The sequence below is a fragment of the Cygnus atratus genome, chromosome 1 (assembly GCF_013377495.2).
Source record: "Cygnus atratus isolate AKBS03 ecotype Queensland, Australia chromosome 1, CAtr_DNAZoo_HiC_assembly, whole genome shotgun sequence".
NCBI classification, from domain to species: domain Eukaryota; kingdom Metazoa; phylum Chordata; class Aves; order Anseriformes; family Anatidae; genus Cygnus; species Cygnus atratus.
In genome coordinates, this window is record NC_066362.1 from 78,668,108 (window position 1) to 78,695,569 (window position 27,462).

The following is a 27,462-nucleotide window of genomic DNA, read 5'->3' on the forward strand; positions in this document are numbered from 1 at the left end:
TATGTGCATGTGCTGTTGTTACATGATCTATCCAGAGGGAAAGCTCCTTGATGGTGAACATTGCATTGAAAGCTCTGACTGCTCCTGCATCCACTCTGGAAGACATTATCCTCCTGGGTTCACCATCTCCCGGGATTGCAACTCATGGTAAATTCAGTGTTGCTTTGGTATGGTTGCTGTTGCTCTAGGGTACTGCACACATTTTTGGTGACTGTTTTAGATGATCTATCTAGATATCTCTCTCTGTCTCTTCTTAAAAATACTTATTTTCATTGGCAAAGGACCTGGTCTCTTATTGGAAACACCATCCCCTTCCAAGAATTGAGCTGTTCACAAATACAAAATCAGCTTCGCTTTTAAAGGGATATTTGGCCTGATAGAACAATGTGAGGGTCATACTCCTTCAAACAGTAGAGAACTACCTGTTTCCTGTGGATAAGACAGACTGGCAGGTTCCCATGTCTGGTTGGTGTCAGCAGTGGTGTCTTTGTTTCGACTTCCTACATGTATTTGACCTCTAAACACGGTTTCTTTCCAAGAGGAGTTAGCTCAGGCACGTCCTTGAAACTTCTCACAAAGCTAATGGATCTTCCCAGCTGCATGGCTCACAATTTTTCTTTCACTCACAAATACCATTCTGAAGGGGAAGGCTAGCTGCCTAAAGAAAGGAAGGGGAATGAGTAATGTATGCTTGATCTGGTATGTGTAAGTGTGAATGTATTTGTGTAAGGAGTTCAGACAACACCGAGCACAGATGTTTCCAATTAGACCAAAAAAGAGGGACTAAGTTAGAGCCACCATATGCAGAAGAAAAATGGTGTATGTGTCATCACTATTAACCAGAAGTTTTTCATTACTGGCACCATGTATCACAGAATATGAACCATAATCATGACATTAGCATTTTGTCTTTTTTTCTGGAACTGTTTGCAGCTTTGAGCTTGGCCACATTGTTCAACCATAGTGTTTTTGAGAGGTTAATGCTGACTGTATTGTTAGAAAATGTTTCCTGTTATTCAGATTTGATAATGCTGTGGAGAATTGTTTGGACTTGATGATCTTAGAGGTCTTTTCCAACCTAAATGATTCCATGATTCTATGAATGTTGTTCCATCAGCTCAGCATTCACCATCCCGAGTAAATTGACTCCCCGCAAGTGGTTTTAAAGGGCTGGAATAATTAAAGAAATAAAAAAAGTCTAGCATCTCCTGAAAAATTATTTCAGTTTGAGACTCTAGGATTGACCAGCTTGACATCACAGATCCAAGAACGACAGCAATCTCGATGACTGTCAGTGCCTGTTACTGGTTACTGGTAGCACCTCTGGGGATGGCACTAAATCCACCACCCAAAGACATTAAACCAGAAAAAACTCTTTGCAGAGAAAGGGAAACTGAGCAAGAGGAACTTAAGTCAGCAGTGTACAGTTACAGTGATAAAGGTCTGCATGAGCAGAAGTCTAGCCGGCTGGCAAAGGACAGGGCTTATTGTCTTTTGGGTCAAACTGAAGAGGCCATGCCTGGAGTAGCGTGGCCAGTGCTGGTCAGTACTGGTATAATGGCCACTGCAGGAGGGAGGTTGATGAACTGGAGATAGTCTAGTGGAGGACTCTGGAAATGACTGGGGAGGAGAAGCATGAGGAGAAGCAAAGGGATCTAGATTTGTTTAAAGGCTAATGGGGGAAACTTTCACTACCTAAAGGGAGGTTGAAAAGAAGACAGGGACAAAATCTTCTCAAAGGCAAACAGCAAAAGAGCAAAAAGTGATGGACATGAGTTGAGACAACGGAAATTCCATTTAGACATTAGAAAAAAATATTCCCTTGAGATGGTGTAGCACTGAGACAGCTGCTCAGAAGAGCCATTCTGGATATTTCTAAAATCAAATGGGCAAGGTCCTGAGCAACCTCATTTACCTTTGAAGTTTCCTTCCTTGAGCTGGGGGTTGTAGGTATTATTTCCACAGGTTAAATCTTTTTTTTTTTCCCCTCTAAGATTCCATCATAGTAATAGAAATATCTTGAGAATTGCATTTAAAACTCATTCCACATCAGTGGAATATAGTTGTAAACTATTAAATGTTTTGGGGAAAAAAGAAGTTCTTTAATTTTGCAACCATTCCAGCTCATATTGTCATCAGTTGCTGTCAAATGATGGTAGAAGAGATCAGGAGGATGGATATGTTAAGAAACAAGATTATGGCAGATTGAAAGGATGCTGGGGGCTGGTCTAATTTCCCTAAAACAGGGACATTAATATATATATTAATATAAAATATAATATAAATATAAAATATAATATGAATATAAATATATATACAGGGATATAATATTTCAATTATTTGGGAAAAGCTTGCAACAGAAGATACGAATTGCACTATATGAACATGTATATTCTTGCATAACTTAAAATTATGTTTCCTAGCATTTGTCGACGTGGCATCTGGATCTGCAGCAATGGGGAATGCCCAGGTATGTTGGTCCTACTGTTTTTAGGTTTTGACAAGTGAGTAAATATTGTCTACACCCCTCTCATTTACACCCAATATACATTTTTTTTCCACACAGTGAATTTGTCTTTATTCTTACCTGCATACTCCAGTGCAAGCCAGGTGGTATTGTATTTCAGAAGTTCTCCCTGTGAGACAAAACAGATGTTGTACTGTATGTTTAGCAATTAAAATTCCTGTTTGATGACAAAACTGGTTCCTCTTTTGATTACTTTACCAAAATATAAGGGTCTGTATGATTAGAGGAACAGATTTCAGGTAGAGGAACACTGTTGGGCTGCTTTGTGCAGATACTATTCCCTAGCCAACTGTCTAAACCAGAATGTTTTTACTGATGTTATAACTTGAAGTACTGGGAGTAGATTGGGTAACTCCTGATACCCCTTGGATTTGGGCCCCAAAGGTCACCCTACAGGTGAAGGATCTCTAGCCTCTAGGAGAAGGTGGCTGCCCTTCCTTCCACAGGTGGTGGCAGACAGGAGGGGCAGCTCTGCAGACATTCTTGCTCCCAAAGTTCTTGTTCACCACCTCCCAAACTCACCAGTACATGTGGCTACTGTCTCAGCTTTTGCCTACATGGTCAATGTGACTTTTTTGTGCTGTGCATTGTCCAGCAAAGTGTCTCCTTCCTTGTTTCCTCCTGGCAGGTCTGTGTCCAGTCCTCTGACTCAGTTCCTGTACTATGTTCAGCTTCAGAAAGGCCTGCTTGACCTGAAACAACATCTGTCTCTGCTTGTGTTGTGTGTTGGAGTCTGAATGGAGAGAGCACAGATCTTTATCTTGTTATTCCTCATTGCTTTTGTGACCTGAGAGGTGAAGGACTGAGAAGGAGACCAGGGTTGGAAAAAGGAGAGCAGATAGGCTATGTATTTCATTAATTAATTATTTATTTTGACATGCAACTGTGCAATCCACACAAATTAGGAGAATTAGAAATGTTTATCAAAGTCTGTCTTTCTATTAGCAGTAAGCTTGCCTGACCCTTTCATGCAGCATTTCCTCCTGCTTTGGACTAAAAGAGCACTTGTCCCAAAGTGTCATCAGAAAAAAAAAGAAAAAAGAAAAGAAAAGAAAAGAAAAGAAAAGAAAAGAAAAGAAAAGAAAAGAAAAGAAAAGAAAAGAAAAGAAAAGAAAAGAAAAGAGAAAAGAGTGGGTACGCAAATGTTCAAAATAGAAATGACATTTTTACTGTGCTATGCCAAGCAGGACTGTGAGAAACCCTGTGCTTGAGGCTCTCAGTAGAGATCTCTCCAGGTACAGGGAGTCTCAGTACAACACAAAATCAAGGACACAGATCCAGGTGATTTATGTCTTCTAGCTAATGGGCAGTAACATGTTTACAAATGAGGAATAGGTCTTTTTGAACTTAGCTTTTGAACTAGAGTATAGATTTTAATCTCCTTGCTTTCTGGGCTACTATGAATAATATGTGGGCCAAATTTTTATTCTTAACCCCAGCCATTTTTCCTCCATAGATTATAGAGATGAAGGTAAGCCTGAAATTGAGGCCTGCGATCAGGTATCAATATACAGCTTTGTGCAAAGGGGAATATAGTATCGCCACCTTTTTCTGAGTTGGGAAGCTCTGCAGAATCAGAAGTCAAAAGCAAAACTAACTTATTTTTGTGCCTTCAGCCAACATATCCAAATCATTTTTCAGCTAGGTTTGTATATGACCCAGAAGGTCCCAGAAGTGCAGCTGTTGTACAGGTACCCACTGACATCTACAAACTCTTCTATGGCTGGGCAGCAAAACTTCCTGAAGTAGCAGTCTTCGATAGCAACATTAGCCACATTAATGTTGTACCCTATCCTGTTCTGTCTAAATTTGAAGCAATATTACAGCGTATTTTTATTATTGAGTATTTTTGTAACAACTATTTCTGAAATCACGTCTTTCTGAAATCACCACAGATAGTTCATACATTTAGACTCCCAAAAAGTCAAGGTAATTTCATTCTTTTTTACTAACAGTTGTCAGGAAAGGGCTCCTGTATATTGTATGAATGAATTGCCTAGCTGTAAATTAGGTGATAGAGCTGGGTACCCAGCTGGAGGCGGTGTTTCAGAAGTTGGTGTCATCCAACTAGCAATAGCAGGATAGCACTAGCAAGAAGCTCTCAAGTTGATATCATAATTAAATTAATTATGAGGGCTATGGGTTTCAGGAAATCTCATGGGTTGCATTAAACCAAATAGAATAGATAGAGGGACCCATAAGAAGGGACTTTGCCTCAGGAAAGAAATCTCAGTTCCAGGAGCAATGCCAAAGGGCTGGGACTTGTCTCAGGGAGCAGGCTATAGCTCTTCAGGCTGCAAACCTCTTTTTTTGGTTCTTGGTTGCAGAGAACACCCTGAAAATCAACCTGCACATAATGTGGTGCATTATCCCTTGTTTTCTTTAGATCTGTTCTCCATATCTAGTAGCTAATTGACTGTATAGTTGATTAGAGTAACATTTGTTTTACCTTTGTTTAAGCTTATTCTAACAGAAAGAGTGATTTTTTAATTTATTTTTATTTTTGTATTTACCAAGCTACCCTCCAAACAGATGGGGGATGACAAATATTCATTGTGTGCTAGATTTTTCTTAGGGTGAATCAGAGCAGTGCAGCGTTGGGGCTTCTCAGGATCTGTGAGGTTGTTCTTTAACAGGGGCTGGCTTAAGGCAGTTATTGTTGAATAACATGGTGAAGAGGGAAATTTCCTTTTGGCATTCATTAGACAAAACTTCCATGAGACTCAAAGGCAGTGGAGAGAAAGTCATGGGGTTAACCTGCCAAATTGTAACATTAAACTTTCTCCATCCTTTGTCAGCACTGTCAATGCAGGCCCAGCACCTGAACTTTGTTCTAGGCAAAGAGGTTCTTCCCACCTTGTTTGCAGTAGGAACATCTCTATGTGTAAAGCTCATATGAAAGACTTTGTTTGCAGGTTCTCTGAAGTTGTAACCTTCCTAACGTATTTGCAGAGGCTGTAGCATAGCAGGGGTCTTCATCCCAGCTGTGTGTCCTGAATACTGCAGTCCTGAAAATGGAAAGCCACAACTTACAAAAATATGTTAAGATGTTGAAATGTTTCAATAGCTTCTTTTTGTAGAAGAAGCGTGGGCAAGACAGACTTCGTATATTCTGTAAGGACTTTAGATTTAGCTATTGTAACTATAGATTTATTTTTAGCTTTATTTATTTTACTTTATTTAGTTAGTTAATTAAGATAATGGTTGAGAATAATGATCTGCATAAATTCTGCCCTTGGAAGAACTCTATCTGTGGTTGTCTTCCAGCTCTTCATTCTGATAAAGTATTTTTACTTTAATGTTAGAAGAAGTTACTGGTATTCAAGGCAGTCCAACAAAGGAATCAACACTTATTTTGGGGCTGTGTTAAAGGAGGCCATTGTGAAGGAAGCTTTCAGACACTGTTGCCTTTATAAAACCATACTGTAATGCTATAAAAGCACAAGCAGACTGACAAAGACATGGCTGTCAGTCTGCCAGGACACAACTGTGTAACACATACTGAAAATGAGGTACCTCTGCAGAAGAAGAGCAGGGCAGCAGTGAGAGTCCAAAAAGTATTGCTGCAAATTCTGATCTTTAACTCTGTAAAAACTCCTGCATTCTGCAATCATGTCTGTGGGTGCAGGTGTGTGACTCTGGGCTAAGTAAAAGTGGTTTTCAAGTGTACTAAGCCAAGATGTTGCAAGTCCTTGCATAGGCGTAAAGGGGCTCTGTGGCCCAGAGCACAACACTGTCAGTGCTGCTGGGGAATCTTGAGTACCTTTCTCAGCTCTGCCACAAATGGGCTGTAGCAATCTTGGAAATTAGCACTTCCACTCTCTGTGCTTCGGCTTCCTCATTTTATAAAGCAGGAAACTTGGTTGCTACATAAAAGGGAGTAGGGAATGCTGTTTAAAATTGGCTAGTGCCATCAGCATCCATCAGCATCCATTTACTTAAACTGGTGTGATTTGTGTGTAAGCTAGCTGGAAGAAACCTTGAGAAGCTGTGCTGATTTCTCAGGGCCACATAGGTATATATCACAGAAGAATCAAATTCACTTCAGTGCAGGGAACTAAGGCCTTCTCTGATGTCCTCATAAGCTTCTTTTTGAAGCATTGGATAGGCTTTTCTGTGGACATGAATTTCAGTTCTTGAGTGTGATTTATACCATGTTTCCCAGCTTTTGTTGGCGCCGTTGTTGCTATTGGTAATGACTTACAGGAATAAACAGTGAGATAAGCATCTTGTCCGTGCTCTCTGGCCTGCAGGGGACATGGTCTCTGTGCAGCCACCCAACTGCTGTTCCCCTTCCATGGCATGGTGGGGCAGGATTTTGCTCACAGCTCGCACCGGGGTGATTAACTGCTTTACGTGTTTTCCAGGGGAGTGCTCTGTCACCGGCCAATCCCATTTCAAAACCTTTGACAACAAGTATTTCACCTTCAGTGGGATTTGCCAGTACTTATTTGCCAAAGACTGTGTGGAAAATTCCTTTTCTGTTATCATCGAGACTGTCCAGGTAACAGGAGCTTTGGCTTGTGCCTGTGCATGCGCATGCTCTTGAGAGAGCGGGAAGGGCTGTGGGAGTATGATACAAGTTGCAGATGCACAGGCAAACAGAAGTAGTTTTCCTATAAAATAATTAGTTTAAATAACAGATGCAGTCTTTCTTCTTGGTTAATAAGCGCTTTGCTGCCATTCTCAGGAGCCTACCTGTAGATTCAAATTCATAATGTGATTTGGAGAATGAGCTTCTGCTGTCTCTCTGCCAGCTGAGCAGATGCACACAGGAGACGGTGCACCCCTTACTAAGCTCTCTGAATGCTAGTGGCTCACCAGTGCCTATGGAAAATGCATTTCCTCAGACACTGAGACGGGGTGCAGTGGCAGAGTAGCATCGTGGGTTACTTTTCATTTGGTTAAGCAGCTGGATCATTCCTATTGCTCACTGGTCTCTCAGCACCTCCTGGCTTTCTCCACTGCCTCCCCTGAAGAAAGTGAGAAAAGCAGCTGAATGGTCAGTGAATGGAGACAGGTTGGAAAGGGAGCCAGACCAAAATGGGGAGGGAAGGAGACACTGTAGGGAGTGTCACAGAGAGGTGAAGCCTGTCTTTAAGCTGATCGACCAGTTGTGCGTGGGAAGAGGTGAACGAGCTTGGAGACTGAAAGGGTTCTGAATCAGGAACAGGGGTGGGACCAGAGGATCTGCAGGCAGGGAGAGGTGCGGCTGAGTCAGGAGATTTACAGGAGCGAGGGGAAGTATCGGTCTGCCTTGCAGGAGGAGAGGAAAGAGGCCCAAGCAACAGAGGAGCTGCAGGCTTCAGAGGAATGGGGGTGTGACGGATGTACACACCATCTACGTCTGTAGCCTACATCAGAAAGCTCTGATAATGCAGCTCTGAGTCATCTGTGTTTGGAAACTTGCAAAACGTGTTTCCACTGAAACTGCTTTCGAAACCAGGGAGGAAAACTGGGGCCTTGTTCCTCATCTGCATAACAAACAACTTGTAAAATAAACACCCTATCAGTCCTGGGTAGTGTGAACTGCAGGCCTCTTTCCCAGGGTGATGGGCTCTGTGGTGGATTGCTTGCCCCTACAGCAGCCAGACCAGCGCAGGCTGCCCTAGCGTCCTGCTGACACTGCTGCAGTGTAGTTTCTGCAGACTGCTTTCCAGGCCAGGAGGTGCAGAAAGCTCCCTGGTGTGTGGTTAACAGCATAATGGAGGAAAGGCTGCCAGCCTGGTGTTTGTGGGCTTCAGAAGCTAGGTCTGTAAAACCATCGAGGCACTTAACACCTCCTGAATTAGATGTTGAAATGCCTTTTGTGGGCCTGGGGCTAAGTCATCAGTAAAGTGAAATATTGAGTTTCACGGCACATTTTCACTTCTCTGTAGTGTGCAGATGATCCTGATGCTGTATGCACTCGCTCAGCTTCTGTCCGAATCCAAGGTATGGACAACAGCCTGATTAAAATGAAACATGGAGGAGGAATTTCACTGAATGGACAAGACATACAGATTCCTTTGCTACAAGGTGTGTTTGTGTGGGATAACTTTGGCCAGCCACTGAAGGGGTCCCCTTTGTTAGTCTTTTCTGGAACATTTCAATCAAAATGTGCTTTCCATACCAAATTCTCACTTGCTGCCTCTGTATTTCCGTGTTCTAGAAGTTCTGTCATTTCTGTCATTCCAGCTTCTCCAGCTGACCCATTTTGGGTCAGCACTTCTAAAATCAGCAGAATTAAGTTGGTCTGGATTTGGGTGATGTTGAAAACTGCTATTGGTATATTTATTATTTTTTGTTATTTTTTAATTATTACTTTTTTTAGTGTATATATATATATATACAGAAGTTTAAAATCCTACCAGTTATCTAGCAAAATGTCAAAATTAATACTTGATTTTTTTCAGAATGCACATTGTAGGGCTCCTGAGTACTGTAAAGCAGAGCCTATGGACAAGTTCACACAATTGTAATCTGCTGAGCAGGCACAAAGTTTGGGAAGCCTGAAGGGTGATAGTTTGTGCCCCTTGCTTTGGCAGACCTGTGTGTCCCTGTTGCCCTGCTTTGTGGCAGCTACCCTGTTGTCCTGCTCAGAGGGCCACAGCAGTCCCAGAGAATGAAATGACGCATCTAGACTTGGCTGACACTTTGTGGTTGCCTTAAGGTGCCCTTCGGATCCAGCACACGATGAGGACTTCGGTTCACCTTACCTATGGGGAAGATTTGCAGATTGACTGGGATGGCCATGGTGAACTCCTTGTGAAGGTACTCTTTCACTCTTTCTTTCTGTCTGCTTTATTTCTGTCTTTTCACCATCTCTTGTCCCACCCAAACATGTACAGAAATTTTCTTGTCTGAAGTGAGAAATTGTTTTCTATTGCATGTTAGAAATTCCATTCTCCTTTGCTACCCCCAGAGCAATATACATGTCCTTTTGTGTTCCAGAAACAAACATTTTCATCCTACAGCGGCGTGGTAGCTCTTTTTTTTTTTTTTTTCCCTCATTTTTGTGCAATGATGGCCATTATTAACCATGAATAGTTTTATGTTTAGTTCAGCAGATATCCTCTAAACTGAATTTTTTTGTTTTCATTAGCTCTGACTGTCCTTTCTATAGCAATGGATTCATATGACTTAAAATAAGGGAAGAATGTGTCTCCAGGGACACAGTTATTTGTAATTTCCAGGAAAGATCAATTAACTAGTACAATATATGTTGCATGTTTCTTCTACTATGAGGAATGTTTAATGTCAGTCTTGATTAACAATTAGGATTTGCCTGTGCTGCAGACAGCAGTAGAATGCTCAAGCCAGTTTTAAAATAAATGAACTGTAAAGGAAGCAGTTTAGCTGCAGTAACAGAAAGTTTCATGCAACAACCTTTTATGTATATATATATATTTATATACAAATATATATATTTGTCTGTTGTAAGCTGCAGAATAAGTTGCAGTGCAGAAAATCCTGTGATGGAGGGGAATAAGGATGTTTACTGTGGAATATTCTCCTGATAGCTGATAAGCCAACACACACACCTGACCCTGATCCAATGGCTTCTGGAATCACTGGAATGCTTAAATTGTGGAACCCTATGCCAAGAGATACTGTAGTTCAAATAAAAGAGAACGAGGTCCCGGCTGAGTTATGCGGGAGGTCAGGTTACATAGCCACAGTGAGCTGCAGTGGTCTTTGCATCTGCCAAGAAGATAAACAACAACTTAGACAAAGTCATCCATCACCCTCCTGCTTGTACAAGAAACTGTGTTTCTTTAGATTGGTAGGTCCTGGGGACTGCAAATGTTGTCTCTGAGGGTGTACTTAATCCTTCAGAAGTGTGAGTCCGCTTGTAGCATTGCTCCCTGGTGTGAAGACCTGCAGGCTACCGGCACTAAGCCAGCCAGGGCATGCTCCCACGTGATGCAGGGCAGCTGCAGACCTGTATCCTCGTGCCGTTCTTGTGTGGACGAGTGCTTAACCACAAGCCCTATGTATCTGAGCCCTGCTTGTAAATGGGGCTCTGCAGCTGAACCCTGTGTGGGGCAGTTTTGCTCAATGAGGAGTTTAATGAAGAAAACTGTTTTTCCCAGAGATGATATTTTTACCGAGCAATGAGATTTGCCATTTCAGAACCATAGTATGGCTTTTACCTTCTCCTTGCCTGCCCTGAAATCTGTCTTAAATGTCGTATCTGGCACAAGCATAATGTTCGTCAAAGCTCATTCAGGAGTGTGCACAAGAGTTGAAAGGATGGCAGGGAAGAAAGATCAGGAATAAGTTTGGAAAGCAGATGTGTAGGTTTTATTGTTGTATTGATCTGGTCAGAGACCCATATAGCCTAGCAAATTCTTCCTTAGAGGTAAAACAAATTTTCTGCTCCAGATCCTTTTCCTTTGAAAGCGGCGGAAGTTTCTCCAACTGTCTGCATTTATTCTGTTCTTCTCTGAGTTCCCTCCCTTGTTACTGAACATCTTTTTAATTGCTTTTAGAGAGTTAATTTGTGCTGTATTTGTAGGCTGACTGTTGCCAAATGTTTCTGACAATTCGCGGAAGTGATACACTTCCATTACCTTGGCCAGTCTTCTGGCAAAAAAAAAAAAAAAAAAGAAAAAGAAAAATAAAAAAGAAAAAAAAGAAAAAACAAACAAACAAAAAGCAAAAAAAAAACCACCACCACCACCACCACCACCACCAAAACTGTTGTGTGTTCCTCAAGAAGCACCCCCCCCCCCCTTTCTGTGACCACTTGATACTTGTGATTCAAGCTTTCATCTAAGTACCAGTGTTTTGAAAATTTGTCAGAATTTGGATTTATATGTAGCATTATGTGTCTACGGAGTACATGGAAATAGTACTGTCCTTGGCCATTGGAGCAATAAGGATAATATCATCCAAGAATTCATGATTGTTCCTTTTGATGCTCTGTGTTTATTCTCTGACCTCTGTGTTTGAAGGGAGGTTAGTATTAGGTTATATATTGGAGAATGTTTTAATTTTTATTTTTTAATCATGCAGAACAAGAATTTTCTTCAAAAATGTTTTGTTCTAGCTTTTTTGGTTTCTGTTTCACTAGTTACTCTTGCCAGTGTGATTAAGAGCACTCTAGAAAATGCATGCAGAGAGCTACTGTAGCATTAAAGCACTGAGTTAGCTTCCAGGGAAAGTTGGCAATATTTGTGATGTATCAGATCTTTACCTCTACTATAAACTGACGATTCTTACTGAAATAAAAGATATTGACACCTTCCTATTAATTATATTGTTTGGAAGATTTTCTCCTGTGTATTTCTAAATTTAGGGTCCCATTTCAGGTGTCTCTTGGTTTGCACTAAGAATAAGGCAGGGCAAAAAGTACATTGCTCTGTGGGTTTCTTGCAATGCTTCTTTTAGTGTGTGATAAATTTCTCTAGGTGGGAGGAAGCTCTGATGTGAGGTAATGTCGCTTTGGGATAGTGCTCTCTTCCTTATTTTAATAACATTTCTTAACATTAAGGGAAACAACTCCAACATTGTTTCTGTTTTGTCACAAAACTGTTTAAATATTCTTCATCTTAAAATTTTCTTTTAAAACGTGAAATGGTTTCAGGTGCTGTATCTTTTCCCAAACTACTATTCCATTAGTAATATAATCAACTCATAGGGGAATGGTTTTAAAGTAAAAGAAGGAAGATTTAGATTAGAGATTAGGAGGAAATTCTTTACTCAGAGGGTGGTGAGGCACTGGAGCAGGTTGCCCAGAGAAGTTGTGGGTGCCCCAGACGGGGGTTGTAACTAGATGATCTTTAACATCCCTTCCAACCCAAGCCATTCTATGATTCAGTGATCTCACTATATTAAAAAATGCCACACATACTCCCCTGCCATCATCCTGTTCATTTATATGAATGAAAAGAGAAAAAGAGGGAAAGATTACACTAGACTGCTGATTAAGGCACAAAAGCAAGCTGTTATTTCTCCTATTCACCCTCAGTTACCATCTGAAGTTATCACTGTAGCATGCAAAAATTTTCCTGCAGCTACTAATAATAGCATTTTTGTTAGCAGTTTAAAAATGTAATACAATGAAATTGTGTCTATAGTGCTTTAGAATATATTTTAGAAATTCTTTGATTGTTAAACTCTGCATGGTTCATTCTTTAGAAAATTTTGCTCTACAGTGGTGACCTATTCTGGAAGATGACCAGGCTAACATTGTGTTCCTTAGTTGTCTCCAGTGTATACTGAAAGAATGTGTGGGCTATGTGGAAACTACAATGGTAATCAAGGGGATGATTTTCTTACTCCTTCTGGCATGGTGGAAACTCTTCTGGAAGATTTTGGAAACTCCTGGAAGCTCAATGCAGACTGCCAAGACTTGTTAAAGCAAGACAATGACCCCTGCAATCTCAATCCTCATTTAGGTACTGAACTCCATCCAAAATTAACATGTCCTATTGTGCAACAACCTGTGATCTTCCATTGTATATAATAGAGGAAAAAAAAAGGGGGGGGGGGGGGGGGGGGGGGAACAAAACCAACATCAATTAATGCAGTCTTACTGTAGAAAATGTAATGTTTTGTGAAAATTTAAAACAAAAGTCAGTAATGTGAGATCATTCTACCATTCAGTTTGAATTACAGTTCCAGTTAGACCATTACAGCCCCTACACAAATGTGTGCCACTGATAGCAATGCACTCTTTATCCTCTGGGTGGACAGAACACCCATCCTTTTCACTCCTAAGGTGTCATTACACCTTAGACACTTTTCTCGATCCCTTGTCTTCCTGCTCTTACTGCATCCCAACAGTCAGCTTTCCTCTTCTCCTCTGTGCTGCTTGGATGTCCTACTGGGACACTGGGAGCAATTCTCAGAGCAATTTTCTTGTGCCAGGTGTTACAACAGGCTCCAATTTCTGGGAAGAGCAAGCACACAGCAAATTTTGTGGCCATAGACCAGATCAGGCACTGTTGATTCACGAGTGGAGTGTAGCCTAGAAGGTTTAATTTTACAAATATAAAAAGCAGCAGAAAGCAGGGGCCCTGTAAAAGGAACCACAGTGCCAGAAATAGTGGTAACAAAATATAAAAGTATTGCTTTTCCTTGATTTGTTTTACTAGTGAAACGTTACTCTTTTAGTGGAGCTCATGACCTATGAGCTATGATGCTATCTATGCCTATTTGATCCTATTTTATTCTTCTGTTCTTGTTTTCTTTTTTTTTCCTCAAAAGCAAAATAAAATGCTTATTGTGTCTCTTCTATATTTTCTTGAAAGCCACTGATTGATTCAATGCATGCATATCATTTTCCTCTTTTCAATTTAGCCAAATATGCTGAGGAATCCTGCTCAGTTCTGATGTCTTCTGTGTTTGAACCCTGTCACCGTGAAGTCAGTCCCATTCCCTATGTGAAGAACTGCCGCTTTGATGTTTGCTCTTGCTCCAATGGCAAGGATTGTTTGTGCTCTGCTATTGCTAATTATGCAACAGCCTGTGCTAGGAAAAATGTTTTGGTCCAGTGGAGAGAGCCCAACTTGTGCCGTAAGTGAAATGCTCCTAAAAATTACTTGCTTTCCTTTTCTTGGAGGAATTTCTTGGTTATGTTGAATGATAAATCTAGAATGAGATGATTTCTGCACTTTGCCAAATATTTCTTATGGAAATTGTTGAGAGAGTACATCTTTCCTCCAGTCCAACAATGATGCAGGAACTATTCGCAAAAACTGTTCAGCAGTGGGGGAGAAGCATCTGAGAAGCCTCAGAATTTTGACTGGATTTCCATTTTCAGCTGCATTTAAGTTTCAGCTACTCATCTGAAAACTTTTTGCATGTCCCAGGGTGGGAATCTCCAAGAGATTTGTAGTAATGTATGAATTGCTTTTCTGGTACCTTTGAGGCTCGGGCTTCCCTGGCTCCTGACCTCGTCAGTGACTCCTGACCATAGCAGAAGTTGAGGGTATGGAGGAAGCAGAAAGGCAGGTACTCAGTCTGGTGGTGTCATAGAACATAACTGAAATTATAGATCAGTTTTTATCAGAAGGGACCTCTAGCAGTCTTCTGCTTACAACAGGGCTAATTTACAGCCGATTGCTTAGGGCCTTGCCTAGGCTAGTTTTGAATATGTCCAAGAACAGAGATCCTGCAACCACTCTGGCACCTGTCCCAGTGTTTGAAGAACTCCGTAGGAGTTTGATTACCACCCTGTCAGTGCAGAGGTCTGAGATCTACGTCAGATCTTATTTTCATGTACACCATTCAGCTAGTGGGTGAACATCATTTTGCTGACCACACTTGAGCTCCTTTACTTCTTCACCCTGTAAATTCTAATATGATTTGGAAGCTGGTTCAAGATGACAGCCTGAAATTTGATTATCTGCCTGTGAATTGTATCACTGAGCACAACAAACAGCTTTGGCTGTGGCATTTTGTGTAGACATTTAACTCCTATGAGAATCAACAAGAGTTGAGTTTTGAATTCCCCTAAGGATCATTTACAGCATCCCACCTGTAGTAAGAGGCAACCCTGGTTCAAAGGCTGGCAGTCTAAAAGATGAGATGTTGCAGGAGGTTAAAACAAAAATTCATATTGCAGATTTGAGGAAATGGGGTAACAAAATGTTTTTGCATAGATCAGTCCAGTGCAAGATTAATAGCCAAACTGCTAAGAAGCTGGAACAGAAGGAGCACACACTTTTTATTTATTGCTTGCCTTTCTGTTAGGTCAGTATGGTAGGAAAAAAAATCCATTGCAATGGAATTTTGATGGACACATACACACTTTTCCCCATAAATATTTGTGAAATGGATGTTTTTCCATTTTCCCGAGCAACTTTTCTATTAAGGAAAGAAGACAATTGAGAATTTTGGTGAAAAGCATGTAGGCTTGCAAGCTTTCCAGATCTGTTTCATACTTCCCAAACTGAGGCTGGGAAAAACATTTATAAACACAGTGTGTAGAAATTAGGAGGGAGAGGGAGGGGTAGATAGGGAAAAAGGTCATTGGTGTTCCATTTGATAGGATTTGTACCTGTAGGGTCAGTGGCTATAGCTTCTGCAGGCTGGATAGTATTTACTGTGAATGAGAACAAAACCAGTTTATATTAAACTGCTGCATGGTTTCATAATATTTTACCTAATTTATGTAAATGTCCAGATAGTGGAACAGTAATGTAATAAAAATCCTTTTAAAAATGTGCAGGTCTGGAGGCTGAAAGAAAGAGCAGCGATAATGCACCATCGTTCTTTCTGTAATTGAACAAGTCAATTTTCACAATTAATCTTTAATAGTGCAGTGCTGCTTCCTCTTCTCTGTGCATTACAGAGCACTTTATGCTCTCATAGAGTGACGATTTCCGTGATTGCAGATCCATCAGTCCCCATTAAATAATCCTGTTGCTCCAGAAATCTCCTGTCACATGAAGGAGAACATATCCTCTTTTAATGGGCTGGAGATATGAACGTGCAAGTTGCATAATTTGTGCTGATGGGGGTGCACTAAACATGTGCTCCATTTCTACATTGGTCAACTGAGATTCAGTTTTTTGGGAATGACTTGACAGAAATGGTTTGCTTGATTTGAAGTGGCAGGGAGGTAAGTCATTAGCAGGGCACAGAATTTCTGCTTCTTATCAAGCTAACAAACACATTCATCTCCCACGTCTCTGAAATGATTTTAGTTTGTTTGATTAAGAGCTGACTCCTGCCCTTGCAGCCTACTGTGAATAACCAGTAGAGCCAGTCCCTTTGTGGTGCGTGGAAGGAGCAGATAGGCCATAACGTCAAGGTCTGTGAAGCTGATGCACATGCATGCCTCTTGTGTGTGTGTAAATGTATGTGTGTCTACATATGTATGTATGTGTATAGTGTTTGGTGACAAAGGAGAAGCAATAAACAGTTCCATAGATCTTTCTTCAGGTTTTAGGGACCTGTTGATCAGCCCACTATTTTTCCATATCTGGTGGGGGTAGGCTGGTTGCTTATTTTGTTTGCATGGCTTCTGTGAGAGGATTTGTCTGGTAGATCCAGGAGTGCTGGATCTGAGCTGCATTTGAGAATGACTGCATTGCATTGTGGGGCTCAGCATACCAGCTGGTGCAACTGTGTTAAGTCTGCCAGGGTGAGTATTTGTGCAGAGCCTCTGAACTAGGTGTGACTGTTTTCTTCTTGCACTACCCAAGAAACTGGTAAGAACTTATGTTCCTTTGACTCTGTCCACAAGAAGCTGTATGAACAACCTCACAAACAAATTTTCCAATGCTTTCCCACTATTTTGCATCTTATCCCCAGGACAGGCTGAGCTTTAGAGCACAGCATTGAGCTGTTTTAGTTTTATAGCAGGCATCAGTAGAATGACTAGATGCACCTCGCCTTTTCCTCTCATTTTCCTGGCAATAAGGGGATCTTTTTTTTTTTTTCTTTCTTTTTTTTTCAGTGATGGTGTTATTACAAAGTGTACAGACAGCAGGCCCCTCCCAGGTCAGTTGTCTTGCCCTTTTGCTGTTAAAAACAGATGTTGCTGAGAGGTGATGCAGTAGTGTATTGGGACTTGGAGTGTGAATGTAGCCTTAGGTATTTGAACCAGAAAAAACAGAGGATGTTTTAAGTGTTAGGAAGTGCATGGGCAGGTAAGATGAGTTACAAAGCTTTAGCTAAAAAAGGGATCCACTGTAAACATGTCCTTGTAGGCAGGGAGTGTTACCACTAACTTGCACATGCCTTTAGTAATGAAAGTTACTTTTAAAATGGTCTTCAGCCCTGAGCTGTGCCTATTCAGTATTTGATTTACTGCAGAGACTGTGTTCATGTAAGTTAGAAGCGCTGTTCAGTGAATAGCTGCCAAAGACTTCTATAACTGTGCGTGAACCTGTCATCTATTTATTTCTGAGTTAGGAGATATTTACTTTGCCTACTGTGTTGATAAGCACATATGCATTTCTAGGTTTTGTGTTGTGAAAGGAAGGTTAAATAGTTTGGACCCAAGTCCCAAATTTGGGAGATCTCTGCTCTGAAGAAGGCTTCAAGTCACCTTGGATGCCTGTTGCCTGGATCCTCAAGTTAGGGGTTTACACTCCCATGTCTGGATTACAGGTACCTCATTAGAAGTTTGGAGGGGATGTTGGTGCAACCACGCCTCTCTTCAGTAAATAGAAGCAATTCTTCATTTCAGAAGAATTTTGTGAATGTAAACATTAGACATTTGAGAGCATGTTAATCTTGCTTTGTGATCTTCAGTGTTGGTTCAGCTATGCTAGCAGCTGTGTAAGGTTGTAGGGTTTTAGCCTTGCTATAATTTTTCTTTTACTGCCATTGCTGCTACAGTTCCTGGGGATTTGTGATCACAGAACAGGGGGGGCAGGGACTATTGTATCATTCTACAGGGATGACAGGAGGAAGAGCTGCCTTGGTTTGAAACCTCGATGTTGGTTTTTGCACAATACAAATGTGCCTACTTTTGTTTGCAGCTGCTTTCCTCACTCCACTGAACATCCTACCTCATAACCTTATGACCCTGGCCATTTGCTTTGGAAGGTTACCACAAACACGACAGGTTTTGTAAATCCTGGTTAATAGGAGGCTTGTGAAAGGCCATGGTAATACTAACTTGTTTTCTCATCTTTTGAAATGTGTTGTCGTAGCTGCCACCTAGTGCTGATGCTGGTGTATGCAGAGGAGCTTCCCTCAAAATTAGTGCTGTAGAATTGAGTTAAACCTTTATATAAACAAATAATCCAGTATGTCTCCAAAGCCATAATGAGGTCCCCATAAAAATGAATTCATCATCAAAAACCATTAGTTTCCAAGGTTTGGCTCCACAATCAGTAAGTGACTTTGCTATTTGCACCTGTTTCCACAACCCCCCTGAGAGTTGTGTTGTGAGGCTTTAGACTGTTGTAGTACAAAGGCAGAGACATACATTTCTAATTATTTTGACCAAATTGTCCCTGACTATATTGAAAAGGAAGAGAAGTGTGAATGTGCACATGATATTCTTGTCATGCTCCTGACTTGTAGATGCAAATAATGACAAAAATTGGACAGAGCCTGTGTTTTTCATTCTGGATGAAATTTTGTGGTTGGAATTCCATTGCAGGGGTTGCAGTTGTCTCAACATTTATCGGCAACTGCACTTTGTAAAGTTTTGCTCGTTTACATAAGCAATGCCCTAGGCTTCACTATTATTACAGAGTTAAAGAAAGCCACTGTAATACAGGCCTCAATTGGTGAATAAATCGAGTAAATACATTTTAAATCCACAGCTTTACAGTCTGGGTTAGTCAGCTTTTCCTTTAGTTGGCTTTAGATCAAATTCCAATTTCCTTGGTGTGCACATCTTTCAACAGCAATGACCTGTCCTGAAGGCCAAATTTACCGGCAATGTGGGACGCCATGCAACCAGACCTGCAGATCTCTGTCCTACCCAGATGAGGACTGTGATGAATTCTGCATGGAAGGCTGCTACTGCCCCCCTGGGCACTACCTGGATGAGAGCAAGGAATGTGTACCAAAGTTCCAGTGCTCTTGTTACTATGATGGTGAGATCTTCCAACCAGAGGATGTCTTTTCAGATCATTACACCATGTGGTAAGTGCAGTGTTCGTAACTTATCCCTACGTGCTGTGACTCAGAAATTTTTGGATAGTCTAACTGATTTTGTTCCTTAGTTCCTTTACCGCCGCTGAAACTAGATTAAAAGTGAACAAGATTTTGCCTCTAACAAACTAAATAAGTTTTGCTGTTTCATCCCTATCCATATTATTTCAAAAGCCACCTTAGTCAGAAAACAGGACATTAAGCCCTGTTCCATGAACAGTTCCCGACAGTTCAAAATGGAGTTTAATTACTGACCATAGTTACTTTGTAGGCTTTTAAAACGACACTTTAATGTACTACAATATATTTCTTAAATGTTAAAACCTAATTACCTCTACCAAAGAGATAAATATTAAAAAGCATTTCTAATTGTTAAATTGAGTAGCAGTACACTGAGAGTAGTAATGTAATTGCTGGGTGGCTCCCAATAAGCCCAGATTTGGGAACAGTGTCTTCTCCTTTTCTCTTCTACCACAGAAGTCATATGTTGCAGGCACTGAGTGGTCCCTTACCTCTCTCTGCAGTGGACCTGATTATTGTCTTGCTCAGTTTCATGCCTGTGCAGATGCATGAGATTCAGCGGGATGGGGACTAGCATAAAGCTGGGCTACCATACTAGTACTTCACTGTGATTATCTTAAGGAAGTTTGGCCTTTAACACTGGTAAATGTAGTGGATGGAGAGCAACAGATCAGTTAAATGAGAGGTGTAATTTTTGTGCTCTCACTGGTTCCTTGCAGGCCTGTCTGAAAACAACAGCATGAGTGAAAGCTAAATGTCACTTTGTTAAATATAAATCTGTTTGTTTTTCTTAGCTATTGTGAAAATGGTTTAATGCACTGCAGTACAAACAAAGCTCCTGGTGCCTTCCTGCCAGATGTTTTCGCTGATGAGAGGCCATCTGCCAGAAGTTAGTATGCATTAATTTTTGTTATTATTATTTATTGTTGCATTTCTTTTTCCTCTTTGGTCTCTTGGTAATTCAGGGTAGGGAAGAAGAATCAGAGATTGTAGTGCTGGTGCTGTTGTGAGTCTTCTTATTACTTTGTTGTTGTTATTATTTTTTTTTTTTTTGTTACAGAGAGAAACAAAATGTTTATATGGGATTATGCAGGGCTCATTTTGTCCCACCTCTCAAAATTATATTTAGCCAACCACCGTTTCTTAGCAGTTGTAGAGGTTAAGGGGTTCTTTGGTGATCTGAGGCCCCCAGTTGCTGTTTGAGGATTTTATGACATCACTAGCTAGCCAGATTTATACCTCTTGCTTCTGACTAGCAAGGTCTCCTTTCCAGTGCAGACAAAGCTTTTTTGTGGCCTGAATGTTAGACTGTTGCCATGTACCGAGTGTGCCTTCCGGCTTCGAGGCATCTCACCTTAAAACCTCCCAGAGACTGAAAACTGCCTTGCTGAGCTAGGCACTGTGTTGGAAAGCACCAGTGGTCTGTGATTTTCTCTGGTTCATCACTGCTACCTGGATAGAGTTTATGGGATTGTGATGAGAGAGCAGGGTCTGAGACTGGATCTCTAGTGCAATCTGGAGTCCAACTGTTTATTTCAATAGAATGGTATTTACCCTAGTGCAGATCCTTTTGCTTCTATGTTAGAATACATACTTTTGTGCTAACCTAACTGAGGTCACCCCAGAAAAGGGGTCTGTTACCTTTACATTGTCATGAATATTAGTGTAGTGGTATTGCCCTATTGTATATTCAAACTTAGTTTTCTAACACCAGTGTTGATCCATCCTTTAGAATAATACTTGCTAATAATACTTGAGTTCTAATAGCAATTTTTGTAAATTTATTTCTAAAAGTAAAAAGGAGCTTGACATGCAGATCACCTATGGAAACATTTATCTGTCCTGCAAACAACCCAAGAGCTGAAGGGCTGGAGTGTGCCAAGACTTGCCAGAACTATGACTTGGAGTGCATCAGCCATGGCTGCATATCTGGATGCCTATGTCCAAAAGGGATGGTAAGCAGGCTTAACTGCGCCAAATGGAAGCAGACCTTCTTTTTCGTGCCTCCATTATTTCCTATCAACAGTGTTCTTGTAGATTGGAATTATGTGGTTATGAAGCATTCCACAGTGACTCTGTGGTTTATGGCTGGCTTAAAATATATATATTAGGACAGGTGCTCACTCCTTCTAACTAGTATACCTGCATAGAAGATGAAGTTTAGCTTGTAATAATTGATAATGAAATAGACAAAAAACGTGTTTTTTTTTTTCTTTAAGACAAATTTATTTTTCCTTCATCTGTCCTCCCAAATGCTTCCTCAGTCTTGCTGAACATCCCTAGTCGGAGAGAGAGAAGTACACAGAAATCCAAACCCAAATTACCCACTCCACATCCAGCCAAACCCTTCTCAGTGTCTCCTTGTCAAGTCTCTGCCTGTTCTTCTGCCTTCCTTTGCATTTTACCAAACTGAGAGCTCCCCATGAGAGGGAAGGTGGGACATTGTGGTGGTTTTACTTGGGTGGGCGGCTGATCTCCACCACAACTGCTCTCTCATTCCCCCTCCTCAAAGAGGAATGGGGAGAAAATATGATGAAAAGGGCTCAAGGGTTGAGATAAGGACGAGGAGATTGCACAGTCATTATTGTGACGGGCAAAACAGACTCAGCATAGGGAGATAGTAAGATTTATTACCTTTTACTAACAAGTTAAAGAAGCGAGAAACAAAGGAAAGAAACCAAAAGCGCCTTCCCCCCCATCACCCTCTTCCACCTCCTCCCCCCGAGCGGCGCAGGGGAACGGGGGGAACGGGGATTATGGTCAGTCTATAGCGCTTCTTCTCTGCTGCTCCTTCTCGGTCACTCTCGTCCCCTGTGCTATGGGGTCCCTCCCATGGGATTCTGTCCTTGCTGAACTGATCTGGTGTGGGCTTCCCACAGACAGCAGCTCTTCAAGAACTGCTCCAGATATGGGTCCGTACCATGGGGTCCATCCCTCAGGAGCAAACTGCTCCAACCTGGGTCCCCCACGGGCAGCAGCTCCTGCCAGGTCACCTGCTCCTGCGTGCGCTCCTCTCCACGGGCTGCAGCTCCATCCTGGAATCTGCTCCGGCAGGGGTCTTCCACAGGCCGCAGCCTCCATCAGTGCAGGTCCGCCTGCTCCACCATGGTACTCCATGGGCTGCAGGGGGACAGCCTGCTTCACCATGGTCCTCACCACAGGCCGCAGGGGACTTCTGCTCTGGCGCCTGGAGCACCTCTCCCCCTCCTTCTTCACTGACCTTGCCACCTGCAAGGCTGTTCCTCACTCCTCTCACTCTCCCAGCTGCTGTGTGGCACAGCGGTTTTTTTTTCCCCTTCTTAAATATGCTCTTACAGAGGTGCAAACAACATTGCTTATTGGCTTGGCTCTGGTCAGCAGTGGGGTCCTTTCCTAACATGGGTTCTTCTAGATTCTTCTCACAGAAGCCACCCCTATGGCTCCCTGCTACCAAAACCTTGCCACGTAAACCCACTACAGACATGGAACTTGCTAGGATGATACCAGAGGGTGTCTTGGAGTTGCAGATAGTGTGCTGAACATGCTCTTTCCACTGGAAAGATGCTTTCTGGAATCCAGGGCTATGTCCCCCTGTAACCCTTAAATTTAATCATTGTTTTAGTCATCTTCAAATTGAGCAAACAGTTATTTGTTAAGCCAGTGACTGCAAACTCAATATCAATATAGAGCCCTGATAAAAAACAGACAGAGTAAAATAGAAAGCAGATTGCTGCTGTTTTTCTCTGAGCAACAGAAAAATAATCACTGTTCACTGCTGTACAACACTGTCTGGACAAGCAAAGAGTTGTGTCTAGGATGTCGCTTTGGGTTGGGAATTGGGTGCAGTCCTGAGAGTAACATGAAATAAGATAGAGGTGGAACATATGGTACACTCTTTAAGTAAAGGGCAATTTTGAGTCATCTGCCCAGGAAAAATATTGGGAAGAAGTTTGTGATGCTTGATGCATGAAATGCAGATGAAAATATCTGGTAGATACTGGAAAAAGAGAATTGAGGTTCCGTCTTTATTTTGTTTGAGGGCTAAAATATTCTACAGTTGTTTACTACTTGTACTTGGAGACATGCTGGTACAATTTTTTGACTCAGAGGTGTATGCAGTAAAGCAAGAGGTTTTCGAATGCTGCAACCCAGACAGCCTAGAAATTGCTTTATTTATTTATTTATTTATTTATTTATTTTCTGCTCTCTTATACCTGCTCAGAGTTCAGGTTCAGATTAATATGTACTGAATATTACTGTTTGCAAATGAAGGTATGGGTTATTACTTGTAGAGCTGAGATGCATGTTTATATTTAGGCTTCAAGTCTAATGAAATGACTTTATGCAGTAATTAATTGTTTTTTAAATGGAATTTTAACCTTATGTGATAGTATATTTTTATGAAGGTTTGCTTTTATTCCTCTTCTGTAGAAGGTGTTTTTCTCCCTCAGAATTCCTTCCATTGTCTTACTAGAAACAAACCCCCAGAATTCTCATAATTTCTAGCATTAATATTCATGTATTTTTTGGATGTTCCTAACATACTTGTTTTGCTGATAAACACACATTTATGTAAATAGATACTACTCCAGAATAAGATGTCAGCTTCAGACAAAAACTCAAGCTTGTGAAGTGTCTTGTAGATCTGAACTAGAAAATATAGAAGATAACTCAAAATGGTGTGATAAGTAAATTTTCAGAAGTTTGGGAATAAGCTCCAGTATAAGTGGGTCCTTCTCTGCACATAAAAGTCAGAATTACCTCTTTTATTTGGTGAAGAGCTTTGGGATTTGGTTTCAGTTCTAGGATTTGGTAATAGTACACTTTATAAATATTCATATAAAACAAATTATGGTAACTACTCAATAGAAAAAAGAAATCAACTTCCTAGTAATTCATCATCCTCTTTGTTATATCATTTCATATTCCTTTTCAGTAGGTTGGAACTATTATTCAAACAATTGTTACAAAAAATTATTGCTAGGCAAAACAGTCCCTGATATTTTGGAATGAGAAACTCCAGTCGCTTCTGGAGTGGTGTGACATGCCACTGAATTCAACACGGTGGTTTGTCAGGCTTTTGATAGAAGAGTTGGGCCAGTTTTAAAAAACAAAACAAGATAAAAACAAAAACAAAAACACGCAACTAGTAAAATAAGCTCTTTTGTCCACTAGGTGACAGTATGGTTCAATCTTCCAATAAACTCAGTCTGTAATTGCTTCTCACTTGCTTCCTGTCTGGCAGGAAATAAAAATAAAAAGGTTACTAGCATATAGAGTACTTTACTGTAACCATAGCAATGCAAAGGTAAAATCAAAGAAATCAAAGTTGGTGCTTTCTGATGAAATGTGGTTGCACTTTGCTGTGCCTTAGACTCTTGAAGGGTGCTTGTATGGGACATGCCAGCTTGTTTCCTCTTCATCACCAATAGGTACCTAATGGTTTAGTGCATTTTCCTGTTTTTTTTTTTTTTTTTTTTTTTTTTTCTTTTAATTCTGCAGGGAGCCTTTGTGCTCCCTGTTAGCAGTTGCCAAAGATTAAAGGACTTAGGGTGGTGACCAGCTGACCACCTTCTCCTTGCTATTGTCCCTCTCTGTACCTGTACTGAGGAAAAGCACTGCAAAGTCATGAAGTCTGTGTTTTCCAGACTTGCACCAGTAGAGCTGAGAAATAAAGGGACCAGGGAAAGGTATTACTATTTCTTTACCAGTCAATCTCCCTTGTTGGTATTCTGTAATCCTGTTTAATTTACAAGCACTCACAAACATGAAGTACATTTATAGGAATGTCTGTGAGCAACACCAGACTAGTGAGCGTTTATGGGAATGAATATTTGCATACATTACCACCCTGGAAATACCTGTGCCGTTTTACAAAATATATATATATTTTTTTATGCTGTACAATAGCATATGAAAATCATGAATGATCTTCATTAGCCAAAGAATCAATCTTCCTTCTATAAAACAGGAAACACAATCAAAACTAGCTAGTTTACATAAATAATTTTCCAGTATGATTTGCAATTATACGTAGCAGCTAATATGTAATTGAGTGTAATGTTATCCCTACATATATAGAGGTATTTACAGATCTGTTAGTTATCTGTCTTAAAGCAATCTATAGTCTAAAATCTTTATGCACAAATTGGCTTTCAATTTTGAATTACATATCTGAAAAATAATTAAAAAAATATAATCAAGGATTGTTCATGAATGAGATGCTCGAGTTGGCTAGATTTTAAATGAAAAATTTGCTGGGTTAGAAATTGCCAATCAATCAATTTATTATTTCTCCAACTGGAAAATGCAGTAGAAAATTAATTTCTTTCAACTGATTTTTGTTCCAGTTGAAAAAGAAGTTTTCCAGTTCATCCTGACTGGAACTTTTACATCATTTTGATTTCTTGAAAATAAAAATGTTCAATATGTCATGAAAAGTAATTCTTTTTTTCTGCCTTTGATTGTCTGGAGGGTGAGAAATTCTCCATACTTGTCAGTCTTTTGCAGAGCAGAAAAGATAAATCATAACATATGTGCAGAAGTGTGAGGAAAAATATGCTTTCACAGATTAGTTTACTGCACTCTGGGTTTTTCCCATTGGAAAATATTAATAAATATAGAAATGGAGTGTTAACCACCTTTCTGGGAAAAAAGAGGCGCAGAACATTCTGAAAGCACAAAATCTAGACACTCCAAAGCTGGAAAATGAAAAATTTTCAATTTCCAACAACTAAAGCAAAATTAATGTTTAAAATTTAAATGAAAAAATCTATTGTATTCTGATTGCTGAAATAACAGTATTTCTACCTATGATATGTTAGTTGAAAAAAAAAAGAATAAAACTAAACAAACTTGGAAGTTGTTTTTTTTTTTCCTTCCAAACTGTTTTTACAGAAACTTACTAGAATGTTATTTTGATTTTCCTACTTGCTGTCTTGTATATTTTTCAGCTTAGGCTTGTCCAGTATGACGACATGACAATCTTAAAGGGGAGGTGGTAGCAGCTTTCTTGTATGTGCATCTGCCCAAGGATAATGCTTCATAAAACAAACATGAGAAGCAGACAGGAAACATAAGAAAGAAAATTCAAATCCCAAACCCCATGTTTTGAGTGGTCTATCCTAACATGTTTTTAACTTGTTTTTGTCTGCATAGGGTTGGTGACGAGCTCTTTCAGTTAAAATCTATCAGCTATTCGGTTCTAATCTGACCCACTACCTTTACATAATCCTTTACTCCTTCATACCTTTGGATGACTTTCTGCTGAAGTTATCAGGCTTATTTATTTGGAGGAACAGAGTGAAAATACTCATTGAAATTGTATTGTCTAAAAGAGATTCAGATTCAGCCTCAGCAAGGCAGAGTTTAGGGAAGAAGAATTTTAATTTGATTGAGCAATCTGTAATATTATCTTTCTTTTTCAAGATCTGTCAAGGTTTAACAATTAGAAAGACAGTTAGGCCAAGGAAATGGTGGACATTTCTATTGGGTCTCCAACTAAGTGGGTAGCTTCATCAGCTAGTCAACCATTTGAAATCCCATGGATGCACTGTCAGGAGCATCATTGTCAGGTGGTGTGAACAGTAGCTCTACTAATTACAATCCCATATTTTTTCTTGTGTTTGCTACTTGTGTTCCCTATCACCTCAGGCACTCAGAAATGTTTGATCTCCTGTATTAAATGCTATCTATTAATGAATTGAGATAATTCCACAGAAAATCCAGTTGTTTGTGAATAATGCAACTGGCCTAGTAAGTACTGACTGCGTGGTACCGCGCTCAACACGCATGTAATCCAGCATGGCACTGAGTTGCCAGATATGGATGTTGTGTCAATATGACCAGTAGGTTGTATGTTGTCATTGACAAAATCTTCATTCATTAATTTTGCAGCAAACATAAATGGTCAAATTCCACCCCAGGTATTGATGTCCGGCTTTTTAAATCCCACCTACTCACTCTGCACTGTTTAGAAAACATAGTCTTACCTCTTTGTGAACAAATTAACAGTTTTTTGCGCTGTAACTTCAGTGGTGGCCATATGTTTGTGATGGAAAAGTGGATATCATTCTGTTCAGTTTATCAGTTTAGGATAGGCTGTGGTGAGCTTCATGTAGATGTGTGAGGGAGCAAGTAGGAGAGGTCCTAATCTTCCTTTTACTAACTGCAAGTATAATCCCAGGTTCTGTTTCCAGAGGCTAGCGCTCAAGTCTATTGTGAACAGTGCTGCTGAACAGTGTGGAAAAATTCAGAAATGTAGCCATGAGTGAAGTCATGCATTACATTTTCCTGAATGCCACCAGGAAGGAAGGATTAAATGCCCTATGAAACACATGGTATTCTCTGGCCTGTTTTCTCCCTGTCCTTTGTGGAGATAA

General features: G+C 40.5%; 1 protein-coding gene across 1 annotated transcript in view; it reads left to right on the plus strand.

Moving 5' to 3' along the window:
* Positions 1-27,462, plus strand: part of VWF (von Willebrand factor) — a 146,669-nt gene that overhangs the window by 27,119 nt on the left and 92,088 nt on the right. The window contains exons 8-17 of the mRNA XM_035540538.1: positions 36-147; positions 2,424-2,470; positions 6,895-7,031; positions 8,407-8,545; positions 9,180-9,280; positions 12,717-12,912; positions 13,817-14,032; positions 18,832-19,072; positions 19,897-19,991; positions 20,897-21,057. Of these exons, the coding sequence (XP_035396431.1) occupies positions 36-147; positions 2,424-2,470; positions 6,895-7,031; positions 8,407-8,545; positions 9,180-9,280; positions 12,717-12,912; positions 13,817-14,032; positions 18,832-19,072; positions 19,897-19,991; positions 20,897-21,057 (1,445 nt within the window). The remainder of the gene's footprint in view (positions 1-35; positions 148-2,423; positions 2,471-6,894; positions 7,032-8,406; positions 8,546-9,179; positions 9,281-12,716; positions 12,913-13,816; positions 14,033-18,831; positions 19,073-19,896; positions 19,992-20,896; positions 21,058-27,462) is intronic.